This window comes from Gymnoscopelus braueri, assembly GCF_963280865.1.
Source record: "Gymnoscopelus braueri genome assembly, chromosome: 8".
In the NCBI taxonomy this organism is placed as follows: Eukaryota; Metazoa; Chordata; class Actinopteri; order Myctophiformes; family Myctophidae; genus Gymnoscopelus; species Gymnoscopelus braueri.
In genome coordinates this window covers 21,423,163-21,440,548 of record NC_137609.1, presented here as the reverse complement: position 1 = coordinate 21,440,548, position 17,386 = coordinate 21,423,163, and the positions used below count along the sequence as shown (strand labels likewise).

The window sequence follows — 17,386 nt, the reverse complement described above, 5'->3', positions numbered from 1 at the left end:
GACCCGAAACACCCAATGACCCCAGGCTACAACACTGATGATACGTCCCAGGTGCATCCATGTGATGTTTTCTTTATACTTATGCTATGTTGATGAATTGAATATAGGACCACAATGGAAACAAGTCCCCAGGACCCCAGGTTATCCTCTTTGCCTAAATGTCTGACTGTATGTCGTGCTGTTTACATTTCTGACTCATTAAGTATTCAATCAATCATTCAATCAAACAACATACATAAAGCCAAACAATACAAGCATCTGTGGATCTCTCCTTTGAGTTTGCCATCTATCTATGTGTGTTTAGAGACAAAACAACACTACTCATTTGGTTTGGGCGTGTTGCTTTGCAGTGGTGGAAAATAACTAAGTACATTTACTTAAGTACAAGTTTGAGGTATTTGTACTTTACTTGAGTATTTCCAATACTTTTACTAGTCCACTACATCTCGGATCCAAATATTGTACTTTTACTCCACTAAATGTATTTGAATACTTTAGTTACTAGTTACTTTGTAGATTTTGATTATTATTACTAAACATACATCAACCCCTATATGCATTTCGGCCATTTGAAAATAGCCGATCTACAAGCTCACAATGCATGAGGTTGTAGATCGGCTATTTTCAAAAGATTTTTATACATTTGAAAAATTGAAATGGTACATTCTGCATAATGAGTACTTGTACTTTTGGTACTTAAAGTACATTTTGATACCAATACTTTTGTACTTTTACTCAAGTACATTTTGAATTCCGGACTTTTACTTGTAACAGAGTATTTCTACATTGCAGTATTGATACTTTTACTTAAAGGGATACTTCACTTTAGGGCCGGGGAAACATTTAAAAAATATATTAAAAATAAATGAAAAAAGTTATGGAAAATTCATGGCCCCCTCACGCATTAGAGTGTCCTACTAATGTGTGAGGGGGCCTTTATTTTGCCATAACTTCTTTCATTTTTTTTATATATATTTTTAATGTTTATTTTATGTGAAAGTGAAGTATCCCTTTAAGTAATTTTTTTTGCTATGTAGCAGTTAGTGCAGGAATTGTGTTTAGGTTCAAACCACAGATAGATACTGGTCTGGTTGGTTTGGTTTGTTTGTGTGTTTCAAACATTCAAAAAGAACAGAGGAGGATTTCTCTCAGGACAGAAACTCCGCCTCTACGTTGCTTCACGTCCGGTGAAAACAAATCCTATTGGTCGGATTTGGTTTCGAGCGACCACAGGCTGACCAATCACAGCGTAGCGGCGCCAAAGTCAAAAAGCAAAGCAGTTTGTTTTCTTCCAGTAGATTGTAGAAGAAGCAAGGCAAGGCGAGGCAGTCTGGTAGTGTGGTACAGACAAGATACTGCATCTTTGTCTTGCATCGGTTCGTCTTTCCAGTTCTACTCAACATCAGGGTATATTGGGTAAGTTAACATTATTCTCAGTTAAGAAATGTCATTTGGGCCGTGGATCAGGGTTGTCCGCTTATTATAAGCCACTTTGGGCTTGTTTTTCTGTAAATATTGGTAGTTGCGGTTTTGTGGGCTTGTTTCTAAAGTGTAGTTGCTTATTTGGGCTTGTTTCCAAATGTCGTTTAAACCAGTGATTCTCGACCATTTTTATGTCAAGGACCCACAAATTAATATTTGTCCACCGACCCCGCCCCATCTAAAAATATTTTTTTGCCAGAGACCCCCATACAAGATTTGCATTGTTAAAACTTAAAATGTTCCAAAATATTCAAAATTTCCTCCTCCCCCCCAAGATTTTATTTGAAAATAGCAGATCTAAAAGCTCACAACGCATCGCTATGCATTAGAGCTTGTAGATCTGCTATTTTCAAATAGCCGATGAATATAGATTTAAAATTCTCATGTGGCCTAAGTTGCTTCTTTTGGGCTTGTTTTCATAGACCTGGTTGCTTATTTCTCTCGCAAAATCTGGCAACACTGACCGTGGATAGAACTACAACGGTTATGATTGCTACTTTATCTGGTTATTAACCAGAATAACGTTAACTATTGTCACGTCGTAACTACAAGCGCTCAATTAACTCTAGGTCCGTTTGTCCTTGGCTAAGTTACTAGCTAACTGACACTAACATTTGTGTTTTTTTAACTCGCCCCTCAGAGATTCACGTTTCATTCCTAACTGGCCGAGAGAGAACGGAGAAAATGGATAACAACGTAATTTCAAGAAGACACTACAACAACAAAAGGGTAATTTAAGGTTATTCACGATTCACGAAGTTTTTTATTCAATTTAGACATTAGTTAACACATGCACTCATACAAGTAGTAAAATGTTGCTCTGAGCTTGTAGATTCTGCTGTTTTCACCACCTCTGAATTTTTTTTGAAAATGTCTATAATTTTGAAGGGAAAACAAATCGATTGCAATACAGCAATGCATTGATTAAAAGAAAATGTACGTGGTAATTTGCACGTTTGAATACTTAACTATTTAAAACAAAAAAAACATGTACGTTTGGACAACTCTTAAAGGGATACTTTAAAAGTTTAAACTGAAACACTTCGGCGTTCATTTTCACATATTCTCCAATTTTTGTGTGCACCCCAGATAGTTTTTTTAAGTTGCTTGATTCAATATTTTGACATTTGATCAGATGCACCCCCTTGAAGTTGAATAGGCTTAAAGGATGTAGGTGGGGGTGTGTCTGATCAAATGAATATCACATATCTAAATATTGAATCAAGCAACTTAAAAGCTGTCTGGGGTGCACACAATAGCCAGAGTAGATGTTAAAATGACCCCAGGAGTGTTTTAAATGAAATATCCCTTTAAGCATTTTTAAAAGCACTCCAGTAGGCTACTTTAACACAAATTCCAAATTTGAGTTTAAGCAACTTTCACTTGTAGTAGAGTGATATTTAACCAGGAGTATCTATACTTTGACTCAAGTACCACTGGAGTTTAGTCATTTGTCCACCACGGAATACGGCAAGCAGTGCGGATATGATAAGTTGAGGTAGTCTGCTATCCAGAAATAACTGACCGCTGAATTTAGTGTTTGACCAATCAGAATCAAGCATCAACCAATCTGTGTAATAAATAAGTAGTAGTATTAATTGATAACGTGTAGAACATTTAAATAACCTTTTTATAGGTGTGCCAAAAAGCAGCATCCATAAGACATATTTGTGACCATTGATGGGCATAATGTCTTTAAAAAAAATTGTTCAATCTTCCCTGGGTTACTGAGATACACTATACAGTAAATTCTTATTTTTTCACTGTTTTGTTTATTTCAAGATTCAGAGAAATAGACAAGAATATGCAGAGTCGAGTAATATCAAAAGTAAAAATATATTTAAAAAAATTAACAATCATACTCCAGCAAGGAGGAGACTATTATACCCTGAATCAAGGTTTTTTTCAAAACAAACAAACAAAGACAACACATGGACAAATGTGCAGATAGAAAGAGAATAATAAATAAACAAACATTATACCACATAATACACATCACAACAAAACAACAAAACATGGCTTGATCAGCCCACAAAGCAAAACATATAATGAACATAACAATACACCCACGCATAGCTCCCCAATAAAACACATACTAGAACAACCCAACTGCGTCAGAGATCATGTCTCAATATACTCAAATTCATGCCTATACTCAGTCTGGAACAGCATGGAACTGCAAGTTGTTTACCAGTGCAAGGAAGGGACCCCAGGTTTTTCCAAACTGTGATACCGAGCCTCTCAAAGTGGTTCTAATTTAATAAAGTGGAGTACATCTCTAATCCAGTGAAGATGGGATGGGGGAGCAGAGGACTTCCACTTCATCAGAATTAAACGCCTAGCTAAGAGGGTGGTAAAGGCCACCAAGTGAGCTTTGTATTTCGGTAGTGATAGAGTAGGGGGAGAAATTCCAAAAATAGCCGTCATTACAGTTGGTTCAATTGGGATCCCGATACTCTCTGAGATAGTGTCAAAGACTATACAGTATATTCTAGCCTATATTTTGCAGTTGCAGCCAAAGAAATATACAGAGTATGTGGGTGAATAAATTAGCAACCGTGATGCAGAATATACATTCTTGCTGCAGAAAATTCTCATAGTAAATGAGTGCTATGAGATTGAGAACAGAATATTATGTGTTCATGTGTTTGTATATTCATCACTTGTTTAATATAACGTTGGCTTTGTCTAATGATATACCTTCTTTTTCTTTGTCTCTTTAGGGAAACAAAGAAAATGCTCAGCCTGCACATAGTAGTAAGACCTCTAAAACATATGTTTCCAAACCGGTGTCTACCACTTTGGCCCCACTGTGCCAGAAGAGCAATGAAAAGGAGGCAACCATGGCTACAGATGGTACTTCTCTAAAAGTAAAGCCCAAACAGGTGAATACAAAGAAGTCATCTGGAGAGGCTGTGAAGACTATGCAGAAGGCTGATGTCAAACCCAAGTCAACACTGAGTCAAGCTTTCCACACCGAACAGGCTGTGAGACATAGAAAACTAGTTGCAGAGGTTCCAAAGCCACCAGCTGCTGTGCCACCAACAAAACCTACTCCTGGTATGTATAAAGGCAGAGTTATCCAGTCTAAAATCGGAGCCATTTGGAAGTCAAGTCTTTCGGTAGCAGGGGATGGTCAAAAACCAACTGCAAAACGATCAGCACCCAAAGTAGAAAGCCATACCGGTGTTAAGTTGATGACAATGAGGTCTAAATCTGTTGCTGACTTGCCTCGGCGTGGCATGCAGAGTCTTCAGTCCCAAAGGTCAAAATCGGTGTGCAATGGACCTCCTCCAGTATCCAAGCGCCCAGTCACTGGCCGCCCTACTACGGGCCTTCGCTCTGCCATCCCCCCAAGCAGGTCCATTCCAGCAACTGTGGCTAGCTCCAGGAATGCTACCGTGTTGCCCAAGGCAAAAGGGACACAGAACAGCAAGCCCAACAAGTTGCCAGTTGGTACGGACAAGAAGGTCAGCAAGCCTCCCGTTACCAGTACTATCAGCCAATTCAAAGGTTCTACGGAGACGGCTGAGGAGAGGAGGTTTGCAGTCTTTGAGTTTTTCTTCACATGTGTTTTCCTTGCCGTTTGTTTCATTGTTACTCTAGGGATTGTAGATTTGATCATGTTTTATATGTTCCTCCACCAGGGCAAAGCTGGCTGAGTGGCTGGCATCCAAGGGGAAGACTCTGAAGAGGCCAGCAATGGCAACAGTAGCTCCCACCAAAACCAAAACAGTCGTTAAGCCAAACTGTCAGCTTAAATCCCAGGTTGATACCAAGATAGAGCCTTGTGTCGAGTCTCAGCCTCTGTTACCATCTGATCCTGAACCTGCTGCTGCTCAGCCTGAAGATGACCAGGAACTTGTACAGCCAGCCCATGACGCCTCAACTCCACAGATCATGAATACCACTCTGGACCTGTTGGACAACTCTGAAGTTGACCTCCCTGTTGACCCAGAGTTCAGAATGAGCGATGTAAGCAAAAGAAAATGTCCCTTTCAGTCGATATCATGTTGTCTGAAAGACTCACTCCACCTAAAATCGTATTTTTGGTGGAGTGGGTCTTTCAGACAACATTAATCTTATTTTTGGTGTGGTTAATGTGTTTTTTTTTTCAACTAAAACTAGTTTTCAGTGACTGCTCACCTGAAAACCATATATAAAAACATTAATGAAACCACCAGGGTTTTCATAGTTGAGCTTCAAAAGTTTTGGGTCTTTAAACAAGTTACTAACAAGCTTTCCCCGTCATTTTATATGACAGGTTGTGGTAAACTTGTGCGAGGTCTTAGCAGCCATGGAGACGCCCTCTTCATGTGAGGATGGTAAGTTTATTGCACACTACACAGTACACACTAACACAGCAGTATTGTATTGGGTTGTCAGTCCAATGTTCAAACAAGGTTTATATGCTGATTGTTGAAGTACTGTTTTGATAAAATAAGTTAAATCATTTCCACTTGAAATTTTATGGTGGTAAATCACGCTAGGTTCTGGTACCATACACACAGATTGTGATATTGGTTGTAATTGATCTTATCCATATAACTGTATAAAAGGATACAACAATTATATTTGCTTAGCCACAATCGGTACATAAAAAATTAAACACAGACCAAAGACTTGACCTTCAAGAATGTATGTTAGTCAACAGGTTAGTCCTGTTTTATGGTGGATACTCTTTAAATGTTAGTTGAAATATAGACATGTTTTTTTACTTACATGCCACATTGCTTCTCATTCCAAAGGACTCCAGCAGACCAATGATACCTCTTTTGAGGTTGAAATGGAGGACAGCGCTGCAAAAGATGAACGTCGTGATGAGCAGAAAGAACTAGATGACATTGATTTTGTGCCAGAGGATGTCAAAGTGAAGAGTAAAGATGAAGAGGAGGAAGATGAGAGTGATGATTATGAAGAAGATGGCGATGAGGGCTCTGTGGAGACCACACCAAAGAAGGATGAGGGAGCTTCCGTAGTGAAATACAGTGTGAGCACCACTCCATACCTGCAAAGGTGTGTATTGTTCATTGCTATGATAACAATACATGTAATGTACTTATTTGAACTAAGTTGATTCACAAAAAACAGTGTGATAAAAGAAATGTCATTTTGACCAGGATCAGTCCTACTCAACCATTGCTAACTGCCTCCTTTTTTAGAGTTAAAAACACTATCGAAGGTGAAGCAAATGCATCTGGGTCCCGGCGAAAGAGCAACATTAAAGACCTCAAGTTCCTAACGCCAGTGAGGCGTTCCAGCCGCATCCATCGCCAGTCATCTCGTCTGCCTGGAATGCTGGCCAACCACGACCCCTGTGTGTCTTCACTGGCGGAGCTGGCAGGGTTAGGTGATAATGACCCCACCGCATACATCTACAGAAGAAACCCCGCCCTTCTGGAAGATCTGCCCGACCTGCCACAATAGACCAGTTGTTAAGTTATTCACACTGGAGCTAATGTTCACTTTATGTGGGTTCTGCATTTAGAATTCTATGTATATCGTTCTAATACATTTGTAAAAATGGTTTAAAATGGGTAATGCTTCAGTGCAATCGAAAACTCTTGACTGCTTTTATAATTTCTTAAAAGAACAGGCTTTTCAACTAACATTTTCCTTCTGTGTGCAATCTGTATTTTATGTTTGAATGCTACATTTATTGTTATTCCTTAATACAATATGTATTAATAACTTGTATATTGAGGTAATTTCAAAATCGCATGATTACTTAGTCTACTGAACTGTGTAATTTGTAATGCACAACTGTTAATAAACGTGTTATTACCTAATTTCTGAATGTTTCTTGATCTTGATAGGGCTTATTATTATCAATCTGGAAAACTACAGAGAATTGTACCATCTACTATAGTTTGGGAATTGGTCAAAATAATGTTCAGACCTGATATTACATTTTGTGGTAATTCCAATCTAATAAACTATTGCTGGTGTTTACACTAAGGCATATGATCAGCTTTGCCAGCCACTGAAATGTATTTTGAGCTGAGAATCTAGGAACCCTGGAAAGGTGAGATCTGTTAAGTGTTTTTACAGCACCAGGTTGAAGTTGTGGACAACCTGTAGGCAATAAGTATGGTATGTAAAGGTAGTGTAAGGTCAGTGTTTCCCATCCGGGGTGCCCAAAATCACCATGTCTGTTTAGAGGTAGTCTAATGTTTCATTAGTCTAATTTGTTTTTTCAGACGTTAACTACTTAAGCCCTATACTTCTCATATGAAGTACTGCAAAAACAGCTGATTTACAAACTCAACGTGTCGCATTGTGAGGTGTTGTGAGCTTGTAGATCTGACTATTTTTGCTATCTGGCGTACGAGAAGTGTATATAGGGCATATAAGTGGTTAATGTATGACTAAAATAAGCGTGTGTTCGCACGTGTGGGGGGGTCTCAGCTTGTGTCAGATGTGTAATAAGGGGAGGCACCTAGGAAATAAATCACTGCTATAGTGTTGTTCAATGACAGGGGTCTCACCATCTCTTTAACAACTACATCTTCAGGTGGGTTGGCAATTTCAATACCCAGTTATCAGATTAAATTTGTGTTCCATTTCAAAATTTGTCTCACTTCTTTGTGTCCTCACTTCCAATGTAATTTGTTTATGCTGTATCATTTATGAGTTATCTCCTGACTTATTGGTATCCTGACCGGAAAGTGCATTTTCTATTTACTAAAGAGCTGGGGAAACGGAGACCCTGTTATTGAACAAACACTCTACAGCAGGGGTCAACGTTTTTCAGTCCAAGCTGAGAGATGAAGCAGGGACCCCCACTACATTGTATACAACTGTTTTAGATTAAATGTTGTAAGTATATGCTTATCAGTGTTGCGAGGATGAGGGGCCCAGGTACCCCTCCAAGGGGTACCTGGAGGGGTTTAAAATCTGTATTAACTCGGAAATGGTACAAAGAAAACTCAACCAGAAAATACAAACAGTCACCATTTTGTCACATTTATCCCACTTTATTGACCATATTGTACAAATCCAAGCTCTCAATTGAACATTTTCTTTTGGCCACAAGATTGTAGATAACACCTCTTGACATTAGTTTGGATGTTATCACACCAGCTCCCTCTGATCCCAGATGAGACATTTCATTGTAACAAAATAACAAAACAAAAAATTATCCACATAACAAAATCTCTTTTGTGATTTACTTTCCCCAACATAAGGTATAAAAAGTATTCATTTCCCACTCATCTGCTGACCACAGGGGAAGGCATTCAGTGCTGTGTGCTAAAAGGGGTGTGTGATTGCTGACAGATGAAAGCTCTTATGTCCTTGACAGCCCTCGGTTGTCCAGGTCTTTCACCTGTAAGGTTGAACACAGGAATTGTATTACAACAATGCTAAAACAAAAATGAGCTTCTATAAAACAGTTTACAGCCTTTTGATGGAACAGAGCAAGAATGCAAGCAGAGACATTTTTCTTTGTCAAGACAATGAGGAGAAACTTTGCTAGACCAAGAGGCAGATAAGAAATGGTCACAAAGTGACAATTGTTACCTTGTATATCCTAACCAGCCAGTGCTCTGTTGTGTAGGCCTCTTCCAGCACGTCCAGTTCAAAGTCTTTGTTCCCAATCTCAGCATTTCTCACTCGGTCATAGCCAGGTGGGCGCTCTGCAGAACAGATGATGACATCAGGATTAAAGTTGATCTCAGATGGAATAGTAAACTTGAAAATTGGTTAACCCATTTAGACCTGAGGCTGATTCTACAAATGTCTTCTATAGACATCTGCTATATCAGTGGTTCTAAAACTTTTTCATGTCAAGGACCCACAAAATTATATGTATTTGGCCGCCGACCGGCCATCAAAATATGTTGTTCCAGGGACCCCCAGAAGCAAAGATTAGAGTTAAAATTTTAGTTTGAAAAAAATATATATATGTGTTCACAGATTTGCACAAATGTTCAAGATTTTTCAAAAATAGCAGATCTACAAGCTCATAGCCGTGCTATGAGCTTGTATATCTGCTATTTTTGAATAGCCCAAAGTATAAAATAATGGTTATAGCTAAAATCTAAAAATGACACAGATGCGTTCCCGGATTGAATGGTTTAACATCTTATAGTCAATCCCTATAGGTTGTCAGGACCACTGTTTATTACTGGGTCTTGTATGCGTTCCGGATTGAATGGGTTAACTGGTTAAAATTAGTAATGTTAACCAGTATACCAGAATGTGATATTTGCTACTATTGCACCAATTTCTGGTGCAATGTTTTGTTTTAATGACTCACCAAGTGTAAGGCATTAAAACACTGCTTCAAGCTGATTCTGTACCAGATCAAGGTTTAAAATATGAATTTCTGAGAGTGCCATTAAGGACAATATGCCCTTCCTTCTCTAGCAAAGGAGGCAAAAGCAAGGTGTCAATTGTCTAAACTGGCTACATTCTATGTTGGTGATGTGTGGTCATCTTTTAATTAATTCCTATATGGGTTCTGGTATCAACATGTATAAATCCTAGACAACACTTTTAACCTATAACTATTCATATTTTAAATTCCTATCAGGAAGCAGGACCTGCCGTTCCAGTGACTTACTGGCTTCTGTGTAGACCTGTCCAAAGCGGTAATAGCACATCTTGTACATGAGGCAGTTGAGCAGGACGGGGGAGCCCTCCCGGTCCACTCTGAACTCCCCGGTGGGGGTGTAGTAGTCGTGTTCCTTGATGTGCTTTCCTGTGTCTGTGCTGCCCCCAATACGCACCATCCAAAGGAATTTATTGATATCTAAAGGAGGCAGATGGATGAGTTAATTAAAAACACCTTATGTAAAGACGCTGTCTCGTAACTTAAGTAGGGAACATACCAAGAACAACAAGAACAAGCATTAGGAGATATTATGCTTAATATTTTATGGCGCTACTGATTTATTAGACTGGAAATGACACAAAGGAAGAGAGGAGAGAAGGACTGATAGACAACACACACATGCTGCATTTGAAACCTCAATGTTAAGAGTTACATCGTGTCTGACATACCGTCTGAGGAGTAGCCCGTCAGTCCTCCGAAGATGACCAGGACGTAGCTGACGTCCAACTCCCTCATGATCTCATAAGCCCTCTCCTCTGTGGACGCCATGGCCTACAGAGGGAATGGAGGTAAAACATTGTAGTGCAAAGAAAGGCACGGTTACCCTTATTACTTCCATCTTATGTCGACAAGCTCACCTGTCCTACTCTGGAGATGTGTGTGTTGTTCCACGTGTTGTTGTCCACTAGGATAGTTCGATTGGCCATGGCAGTTATCTGATAGCCATAATCCCACCATGACATGACTTTGGCATCCTGAAAAAAATAATAGAACATTTTCACTATGCCACAAGTCACAGTATAAAAGTTAGATTAAAAAAAATTAGACCATATTTTGGACAGCAGCAAATGATCAATGAACAAACATATAAAATGTGTCGCCCAAAAAGCTGAATACATAATGTTTATGTTGACGAAGAACAAGCTATCCACAGACTAAAGAACATTTTGTATTGACTGACATTTTGAAGTCAGATCATAACTAAAATGACAGACTTTGATTAACACAGTTTTTCCACACCTCTCCAAACATTATACTCGAAACTACAGTAAATCCAATCACTGGGTGTGCACTACTACTGCACATTTGTGTCTTTCATTTTAGCCTAATTTATTCCTTCATTAGAAGTTATATGGCAATTAAAATAATAATCAGAATTTCTTTCATAGACCAACATGGTCATGGACTTCAAGAAGATAGGAGAACGTGGAGAACGTAGAGAGAGAAACGGGAAGCTGAAAGTAGGGAGCGGTAAAGACATGCAACACAGGTCTCCGGACGGAATCAAACTGGGGATGTTGAGGATGGTCAGAACACAAGCTCCCGAACAACTTGGCCTTTAAACGGATAACAACAGGATTGTTTTCCAACCTCTGGGGTGTTGTGGCGGAGCCAGTAGTAGGCCTCTCGGAAGTCGTCAAAGATGATCCGGCTGCCGTCACCGCCGCGGGCAGACAGTACAATAGAGGGAGAGGAGTAGGCCTCGCTGGTCACCCAGGTAGAGTGGAAGGTGTAAGTAATGAGGAAGAAGGCCATGACCAGAATCATCCCACTGGCAACCTGGAGGAGAAACATCAATTTATACTGACATGATGCAAGCTAGCAGATAACGCAGTAGCACCAAATAGTACTATTGTCAAATACAAAATATATCAATAAATCATTTTGTTTCGACAAAAACGCTTCATATTTGTCCTAAAGTATGTTAATCATAAAACGAATACTGGTTCCAAATTGAATTCTCTCTGATCTATAACAACTACACTTGTTAGTACACTGCACCTAATTATATAATGTTTGACATATGTCTAATGACACGAACCGTCCAAATAAATTGTCCTAAAAAACCCTTCAAAGATGGACTCTCTGCTCACCTCATTTTTTATTGGGTAAGTAGCGTCCACCTGCTTCTTTGCCTTCTTGTCTGGACGGCTGACATCCAGGTTCTTCATGTAGGTGGTCAGCACCTGAGAGACGCCAATACCCGATAATATGCACATGACTGGAGCCAGGACCAGCATCAGACGCACCTAAGAACAAAGTTGACAGTTTTTTATTATCACATATACACCAAAAACACCTTTCTTCAATGACTTCATTAATTATACTTAATACACGTGGCTACATAGTCATGTGTTGGGTGCCATTTAGTGCCATGTTCTTAAGGTTGGACCAGCCTTAAAAGCAAACAAACTCTTGGCTAAAGACTATTGTCAAGAAACACAGGTGTACTTTAAAGGCTGTGTTTGGGGACTGTTTGCCTAATGCCTCCATATACAGTATAGCAACAACAATGGAAACAAGCCCTCAAGCAATTCAATCAATCAAAAAGTATATTTGTCGCTGTCGGGCAGAGATCAGCCAACTCCATTTTTCAGTTAAAAAAAAAAAGAAAATCAGTGCTATTGAACACCTTTTACCTCTGTGAGTTTTACAAATATTGAACCAATGAAAAGAATTTTAAAAGCGCATCTGACTAAACCCTTTAACTCCATTGGATCCTCAAACTGCCAGACAAACCACCCAACACCACAAGTTGGAGTTAGGTGGTTTGTCCGGCAGTTTGAGGATTGTCCCCCATTGATTAGAATGACAAAGTCAGATGGAAAAAAAATCCCTATCTCCACATTAATGGTCAAAAACATCTTACCTCCACTTGAGCTGTATTTGGGTAAAGTTATGATAATATAAGGACACATTTAAGTATCTGACAATGTATAAAGTCACCATACCAACTTTGATGAGGCAGTATTGTGTTGTTCTAAAAACATTGTTTCTTTCATTTCCTGAGAAGTTAATATTTTGCTGGTTTCTGCCCGACAGCAGAGATATACTGTATATCAACAACATACCATGACAGCTGAGAAGTACATGCTGGTGACTCCATACATGATAATGAAGATCCTGGCATCAGACAGGTTGTTGAAGCAGTAGTACAGACCCACTGTCATAAAATGAAAATAAACAATTTAAGTTTTTAATATATGATGTTTATATTTATAAAAGTATCATTAATTTAAAGTATCAATTAATAGTCAATATTGGTTACTTACACCAACAAGAGATTAATTGTGCCTTAAGTCTAATAGCATGAGTCTGACTTACCTGGGAACATGAAAACCAGCAGTTGCAGATCAAAGTAGTAAGAGGACCAGGTGGTGGGCTGGTGCTCAGAGACAGAGGCAATGATGGGGATGTTATTCTTGGCATAGGACGGGTCCAACAGTGAGTAGAAGCGACCAGTCCATGGTGAGATCTTGCCTAAAACATGAGACATGGGGGTCAGCAATTACAAAAGAAGAAGCACCTCCATTACCCAAGAAGAACCCAGAGGGAAATAAGCTTATAAAAACACATCAGTGAAGTACACTTGCATCCACACCAACATTTTTTTTTTTATTATTATTTGCCTTTCATCCGAGTAGCCACATGCTGTATTTGGCTGTGCAATTGTCAACAGAACAGAAAAGACAGAATCAGCTTCATTATGCTAGAATATCTGCAATTAACTGGGTGGCACACACTATGTTCCTACTGGGGTTGACACTGGGGCTTCTTACCGGTCAAACTGAGAATAGTTCCCACAGACAGCATGACGAAGCCCACCAGGGAGATGACACTCTTAAACAGGACCTCAAACTGCTGGGGGTTGAGCTTGCTGCGCAGGTAGTCCACAAAGGCATGGATCTGACACAAGCCGAACACACCGAAGGCGGCCATGTGTTCTGACGACTGCACTGGCTGCAAGTGTGACAAGAGGACAGGGTGAGCAGGGTTGTACAGTACATCACAGAACAAAGCTGAACCCAATGACTCCTTTAAGCCCAATCCATACTTTGTCGCTGTGTTACAGTGTTACACGCTGAAAATAGCCAACATACAAGCTCACGTCGTGTGTTGTGAGCTTGTAGGTCAGAGGGAATAGAGTGGGATTAAATATGCAAACAACAAAATACATGTATGTGGGCAGGGAGGAGAGGAGTTCTGGGATGAGATTAAGGATCAACATAACCAATTTATTTTTAGGTCTTTTTTTAAAAAACGATCTTAGGTATGTTATTGTAGTAGGATGTGCATTTATCAAGGATAACACGGCTGTTTTTACCTGGAACCCGACAAAAGAGATCTGCATGGAGAGGATGGTGCCAAGGCAGTACACAGTGCAGTATGCAACGTAGATGCGGTGAGAGAATCGGCCTGTGAGCATCAGGACCAACACATGGAGGGGGATGAGGTTTATCAGGAACACATAGCCACCCCAGGAGGACACCTGTGAACGCACAAATACACCCCTCCGATAAGTGTGATTGAAGCCCAGATACGCTTTGTAAAAACAGCTCAATGAATCATTGGTTCTCTTGTATTGCCATGTAGATAGTTGCTGACCATGTAGAAGTAGGCCAGGGCGCAGATGGATGACCAGTACACTGAACCCGTCTTCACAGACTTGATCCACATGTAGTAGGTCAACAACATGCAAAAGATGGCAATGCCTAGGTGTAAGAGCAAAGTAGCATGAAAATTAGTCATTTATCATGGCTAACACTGTATTTATCTCCCATTAGAAAATGAACAATATGCATAAGGGACAGTACCTTCATTGTCATAAGAACCAGCAACTGAACGGGAAATATAACCAGGCACGATTGCTATCATGGCAGCAGCTAGAAGTCCAGCACCTGCATCCTGAGTATAGAGAAGTCCAAGGGAGTACCAGAACAAAGTTAAGAAAGATGTGTACAGTATTTCACAGTCATTCAAAGCCAGCAATGCTATGACAGTTCCTTTAAACTTGTCTATTATCTAGAGTACCTTCAGTTCTTTGGTGAAGTGGTATGTGACGACGCAAGTGAAGGAGGAGAAGAGGGGAGCCAGGAAAACACAGACGTTGCGGATGTCAATTGTGATGTGGAAAAAGTGTAGTGCATGGTAAAGGGCAGCGGAGGTGACCATCAGACCTGTTGAGGTAGACACAAGAGAAGATGTAAGCTTGCTGTTTTCATAGTCCAAGTGCTAGCCGCACACTTGATGGACATCCCACATCCTAACTGCACCTAAGACATGCTACTCCTTTGTACCAAAGTAAATGATCATGAAGCATAATAATAAAATAAAGAAACAAAGCAACCAGACCAAAGTAACTGTAATTTGAAGTGATTATTGAGCATTCGTACCTGGGTAGATGGTGCCACCAATGATTCTGCCCAGAGGATACCATGCCCTGTCATCAAACCAGTTGTGGAACTTGTAGAAGCCCTCCTCCGTTAGGAAGCGGGTGGTCCGGTAGTTGAAATATCTGAGGATACAGTATGTATATTTAAGCACCACATGGGGGAAAACTCAGTATGTCATTACATATTCGTCAATGAAATTCAAAGACTTACGGATCAAACTCATGGATGACACTTTCAAACCTCAATACAGAGAACAATCTGGTGGAAAAGGCTAGAAAAAGGGAAAAGAAAAGCATAATATAAAATCCTTCTGAGTCTGATTTATACACTGGTGCATCGTGAAGGTAGGCATGCAGGTTATAACCTAAATTTGGTTTAGTGCAGTGGTTCTAAATATGGGGTTCAGGGACCCCCAAGGGTCCTTGAGGGGGTTCCAGGGGGTCCCCAGCAAAATGTATTAAAGCATAAAAATCAGTTTAACCACTTTATCGAACAGTCACGATGCAACACGTTGTGAGCTTGTATACCTGCTACTTTTGAATAAATACATATTAATTTGGGGGTCCTTGACATGAAAAAGTCGAGTTTGGTGTGTGGAGGGAGCACTCACAGAGGATAGCGGCCATAGACAGAATGAGCAGCTTCAGCAGTGTGTCCTGTTTCTCATAGGACAAACGCAGGAACCCCAACTTAGTCATTCTGACAATGTTAGGGACAGCTATCCATACACTACCTACAATGGAAGAACACAATAAGACACATTAAAATCCTCAGTCAGTGCTGAATTAAGAGTCAAGTCTAAAAATAACAAATGCTTGACAAAATGTGTTGATATTTGATAAGAAACAAAATCCTGGGATGGAGAAGGTAAACTTTAGGTCAAGTCCAACCAGATAAGGCCACGCACTTTGTTGTGGCGGTGGGCAACCAACCCGGAAGTGTCTCGTCTAGAACCACTCTAGTGTGCAAGAATGACACTCTCTCACATTTAAGACATTATGATATGATTTCAACTTTAAGGAGAGCTAACCTTATTACGTTAGATATGTAGGAAGTTAGCTAAACCTGGCAAGAATCAATAAGGCCAATGAAAACACCCGCAGTAACGTTATATAGGCTATAGTAGTACACTTAGTTATGTACATTAAATATGAATGCAACATTAGCACTAAACTATTGTGTTTGCAACTCTAATCATCGTTAGCCTGTATTTAATGTGGCTTTTAAGGTGATGATGTGTGAGTTGTGTCTGGTTCCATTCAATGTTAACTGTTAGCTGTACCTAGCTAGCAGTGTTGCCAGGTTTTGAGAGAGAAATAAGCAACCAGGTCTATGAAAACAAGCCCAAAAGAAGAGACTATGCGCCACATCATGAGCACTTGAAACACGTCGGCTATTTGAAAATAGCCGATCTACAAGCTCACAACGCGTCGCATGTTGGGAGCTTATAGATCTTCTATTTTCAAATAAAATATTGGGGGGGGGGAAGTTTGGAATATTTTAACAACGTATATCTTGTATGATATTAATTTGGGGGTTTCCTTGCCATAACAATGTCTGAGAACCACTGGTTGAAATAGCATGTAGGAAACAAGCCCAAATAAGCAACAACTACACTTTAGAAACAAGCCCAAAAAACTGCAACCACCAATATTTACAAGCAACTTTACAGAAAATCAAGCCCAAAGTCGCTTATAATAAGCGGACATGGCAACACTGCTGGCTAGCTGCAGTCTAAATGAATGGAGGCCTAGTCTCAGCCACTTCTTCCCCTGTGTTCTTTTGTACGAACCTCAATAACTAATTAAATCCCACAAACATAGAGCCATAATGAGAATTAAAAGCATTGATTGATGATTTACCCCGCTACAACGCACAGATATGAGAGCAGTTTATGTCCAGTGACACTCACCCACTCCGCTCCTGTCTCTCTCTCACCACTTTTTCACACAAGCACAACCCTGGGCGTACGCTACTCCCGCCCCCAAGCAGCCCTACATAGAGCGCCAATTGGCTGATTGCTGTTAAAGTGCGACGCTGCACGACCGTGATTGGCTCCTCAGCTAATCACTCAAGTCGTGTTCCAAACATGCGGAGATTCCCTGGCTTTTGGCGCTGTTGGTGTGACGTGTCCTTACTTTAGCATAGCATGGAGTCAAGTCACCACGACGCC

The 17,386-nt window shown here is 40.1% G+C and overlaps 2 protein-coding genes across 4 annotated transcripts; one reads left to right on the top strand and one right to left on the bottom strand.

Moving 5' to 3' along the window:
* The first annotated feature begins 1,283 nt into the window (after positions 1-1,283).
* On the top strand, positions 1,284-7,271 carry LOC308090176 (cytoskeleton-associated protein 2). Its single transcript, XM_080435232.1, has 7 exons — positions 1,284-1,416; positions 2,123-2,211; positions 4,206-5,023; positions 5,130-5,457; positions 5,747-5,807; positions 6,231-6,498; positions 6,645-7,271. The coding sequence occupies exons 2-7, from the start codon at positions 2,167-2,169 to the stop codon at positions 6,907-6,909; spliced, it is 1,785 nt and encodes a 594-aa protein (XP_080291358.1). The 5' UTR covers positions 1,284-1,416; positions 2,123-2,166; the 3' UTR covers positions 6,910-7,271.
* A 1,156-nt stretch (positions 7,272-8,427) lies between these two features.
* stt3a (STT3 oligosaccharyltransferase complex catalytic subunit A) lies at positions 8,428-17,243 on the bottom strand. 3 transcript variants are annotated; one of them, XM_080435409.1, is made up of 18 exons: positions 17,126-17,243; positions 15,824-15,946; positions 15,424-15,484; positions 15,214-15,335; positions 14,852-14,997; positions 14,635-14,725; positions 14,426-14,532; positions 14,145-14,309; positions 13,600-13,780; positions 13,145-13,300; positions 12,892-12,983; positions 11,914-12,069; positions 11,411-11,599; positions 10,678-10,794; positions 10,489-10,591; positions 10,049-10,237; positions 9,004-9,119; positions 8,428-8,809 (listed from the first exon to the last, which is right to left on the bottom strand). In XM_080435409.1, exons 2-18 carry the CDS (start codon positions 15,909-15,911, stop codon positions 8,771-8,773), a joined length of 2,118 nt encoding a protein of 705 aa, XP_080291535.1. In that variant the 5' UTR covers positions 15,912-15,946; positions 17,126-17,243; the 3' UTR covers positions 8,428-8,770. The 3 variants fall into 3 exon arrangements, with proteins under 3 accessions (XP_080291535.1, XP_080291536.1, XP_080291537.1); XM_080435410.1 differs by having other exon boundaries at positions 17,076-17,162; XM_080435411.1 differs by lacking the exon at positions 17,126-17,243 and adding an exon at positions 17,091-17,113.
* Positions 17,244-17,386: the final 143 nt, after the last annotated feature.

Bases quoted from the DNA above. Each gene is read 5' to 3' on its own strand.
- stt3a (XM_080435409.1), bottom strand. From the start codon at position 15,911: ATGACTAAGTTGGGGTTCCTGCGTTTGTCCTATGAGAAACAGGACACA. The intron at 15,336-15,423 runs GTAAGTCTTTGA...CTGTATCCTCAG, and splicing joins GTCATCCATGAGTTTGATCC to ATATTTCAACTACCGGACCA. The intron at 14,310-14,425 runs GTCAGCAACTAT...GTGCGTTCACAG, and splicing joins CCCTGGCCTACTTCTACATG to GTGTCCTCCTGGGGTGGCTA.
- LOC308090176 (XM_080435232.1), top strand. From the start codon at position 2,167: ATGGATAACAACGTAATTTCAAGAAGACACTACAACAACAAAAGG. The intron at 5,458-5,746 runs GTAAGCAAAAGA...TTTATATGACAG, and splicing joins CAGAGTTCAGAATGAGCGAT to GTTGTGGTAAACTTGTGCGA. The intron at 6,499-6,644 runs GTGTGTATTGTT...CTCCTTTTTTAG, and splicing joins ACCACTCCATACCTGCAAAG to AGTTAAAAACACTATCGAAG.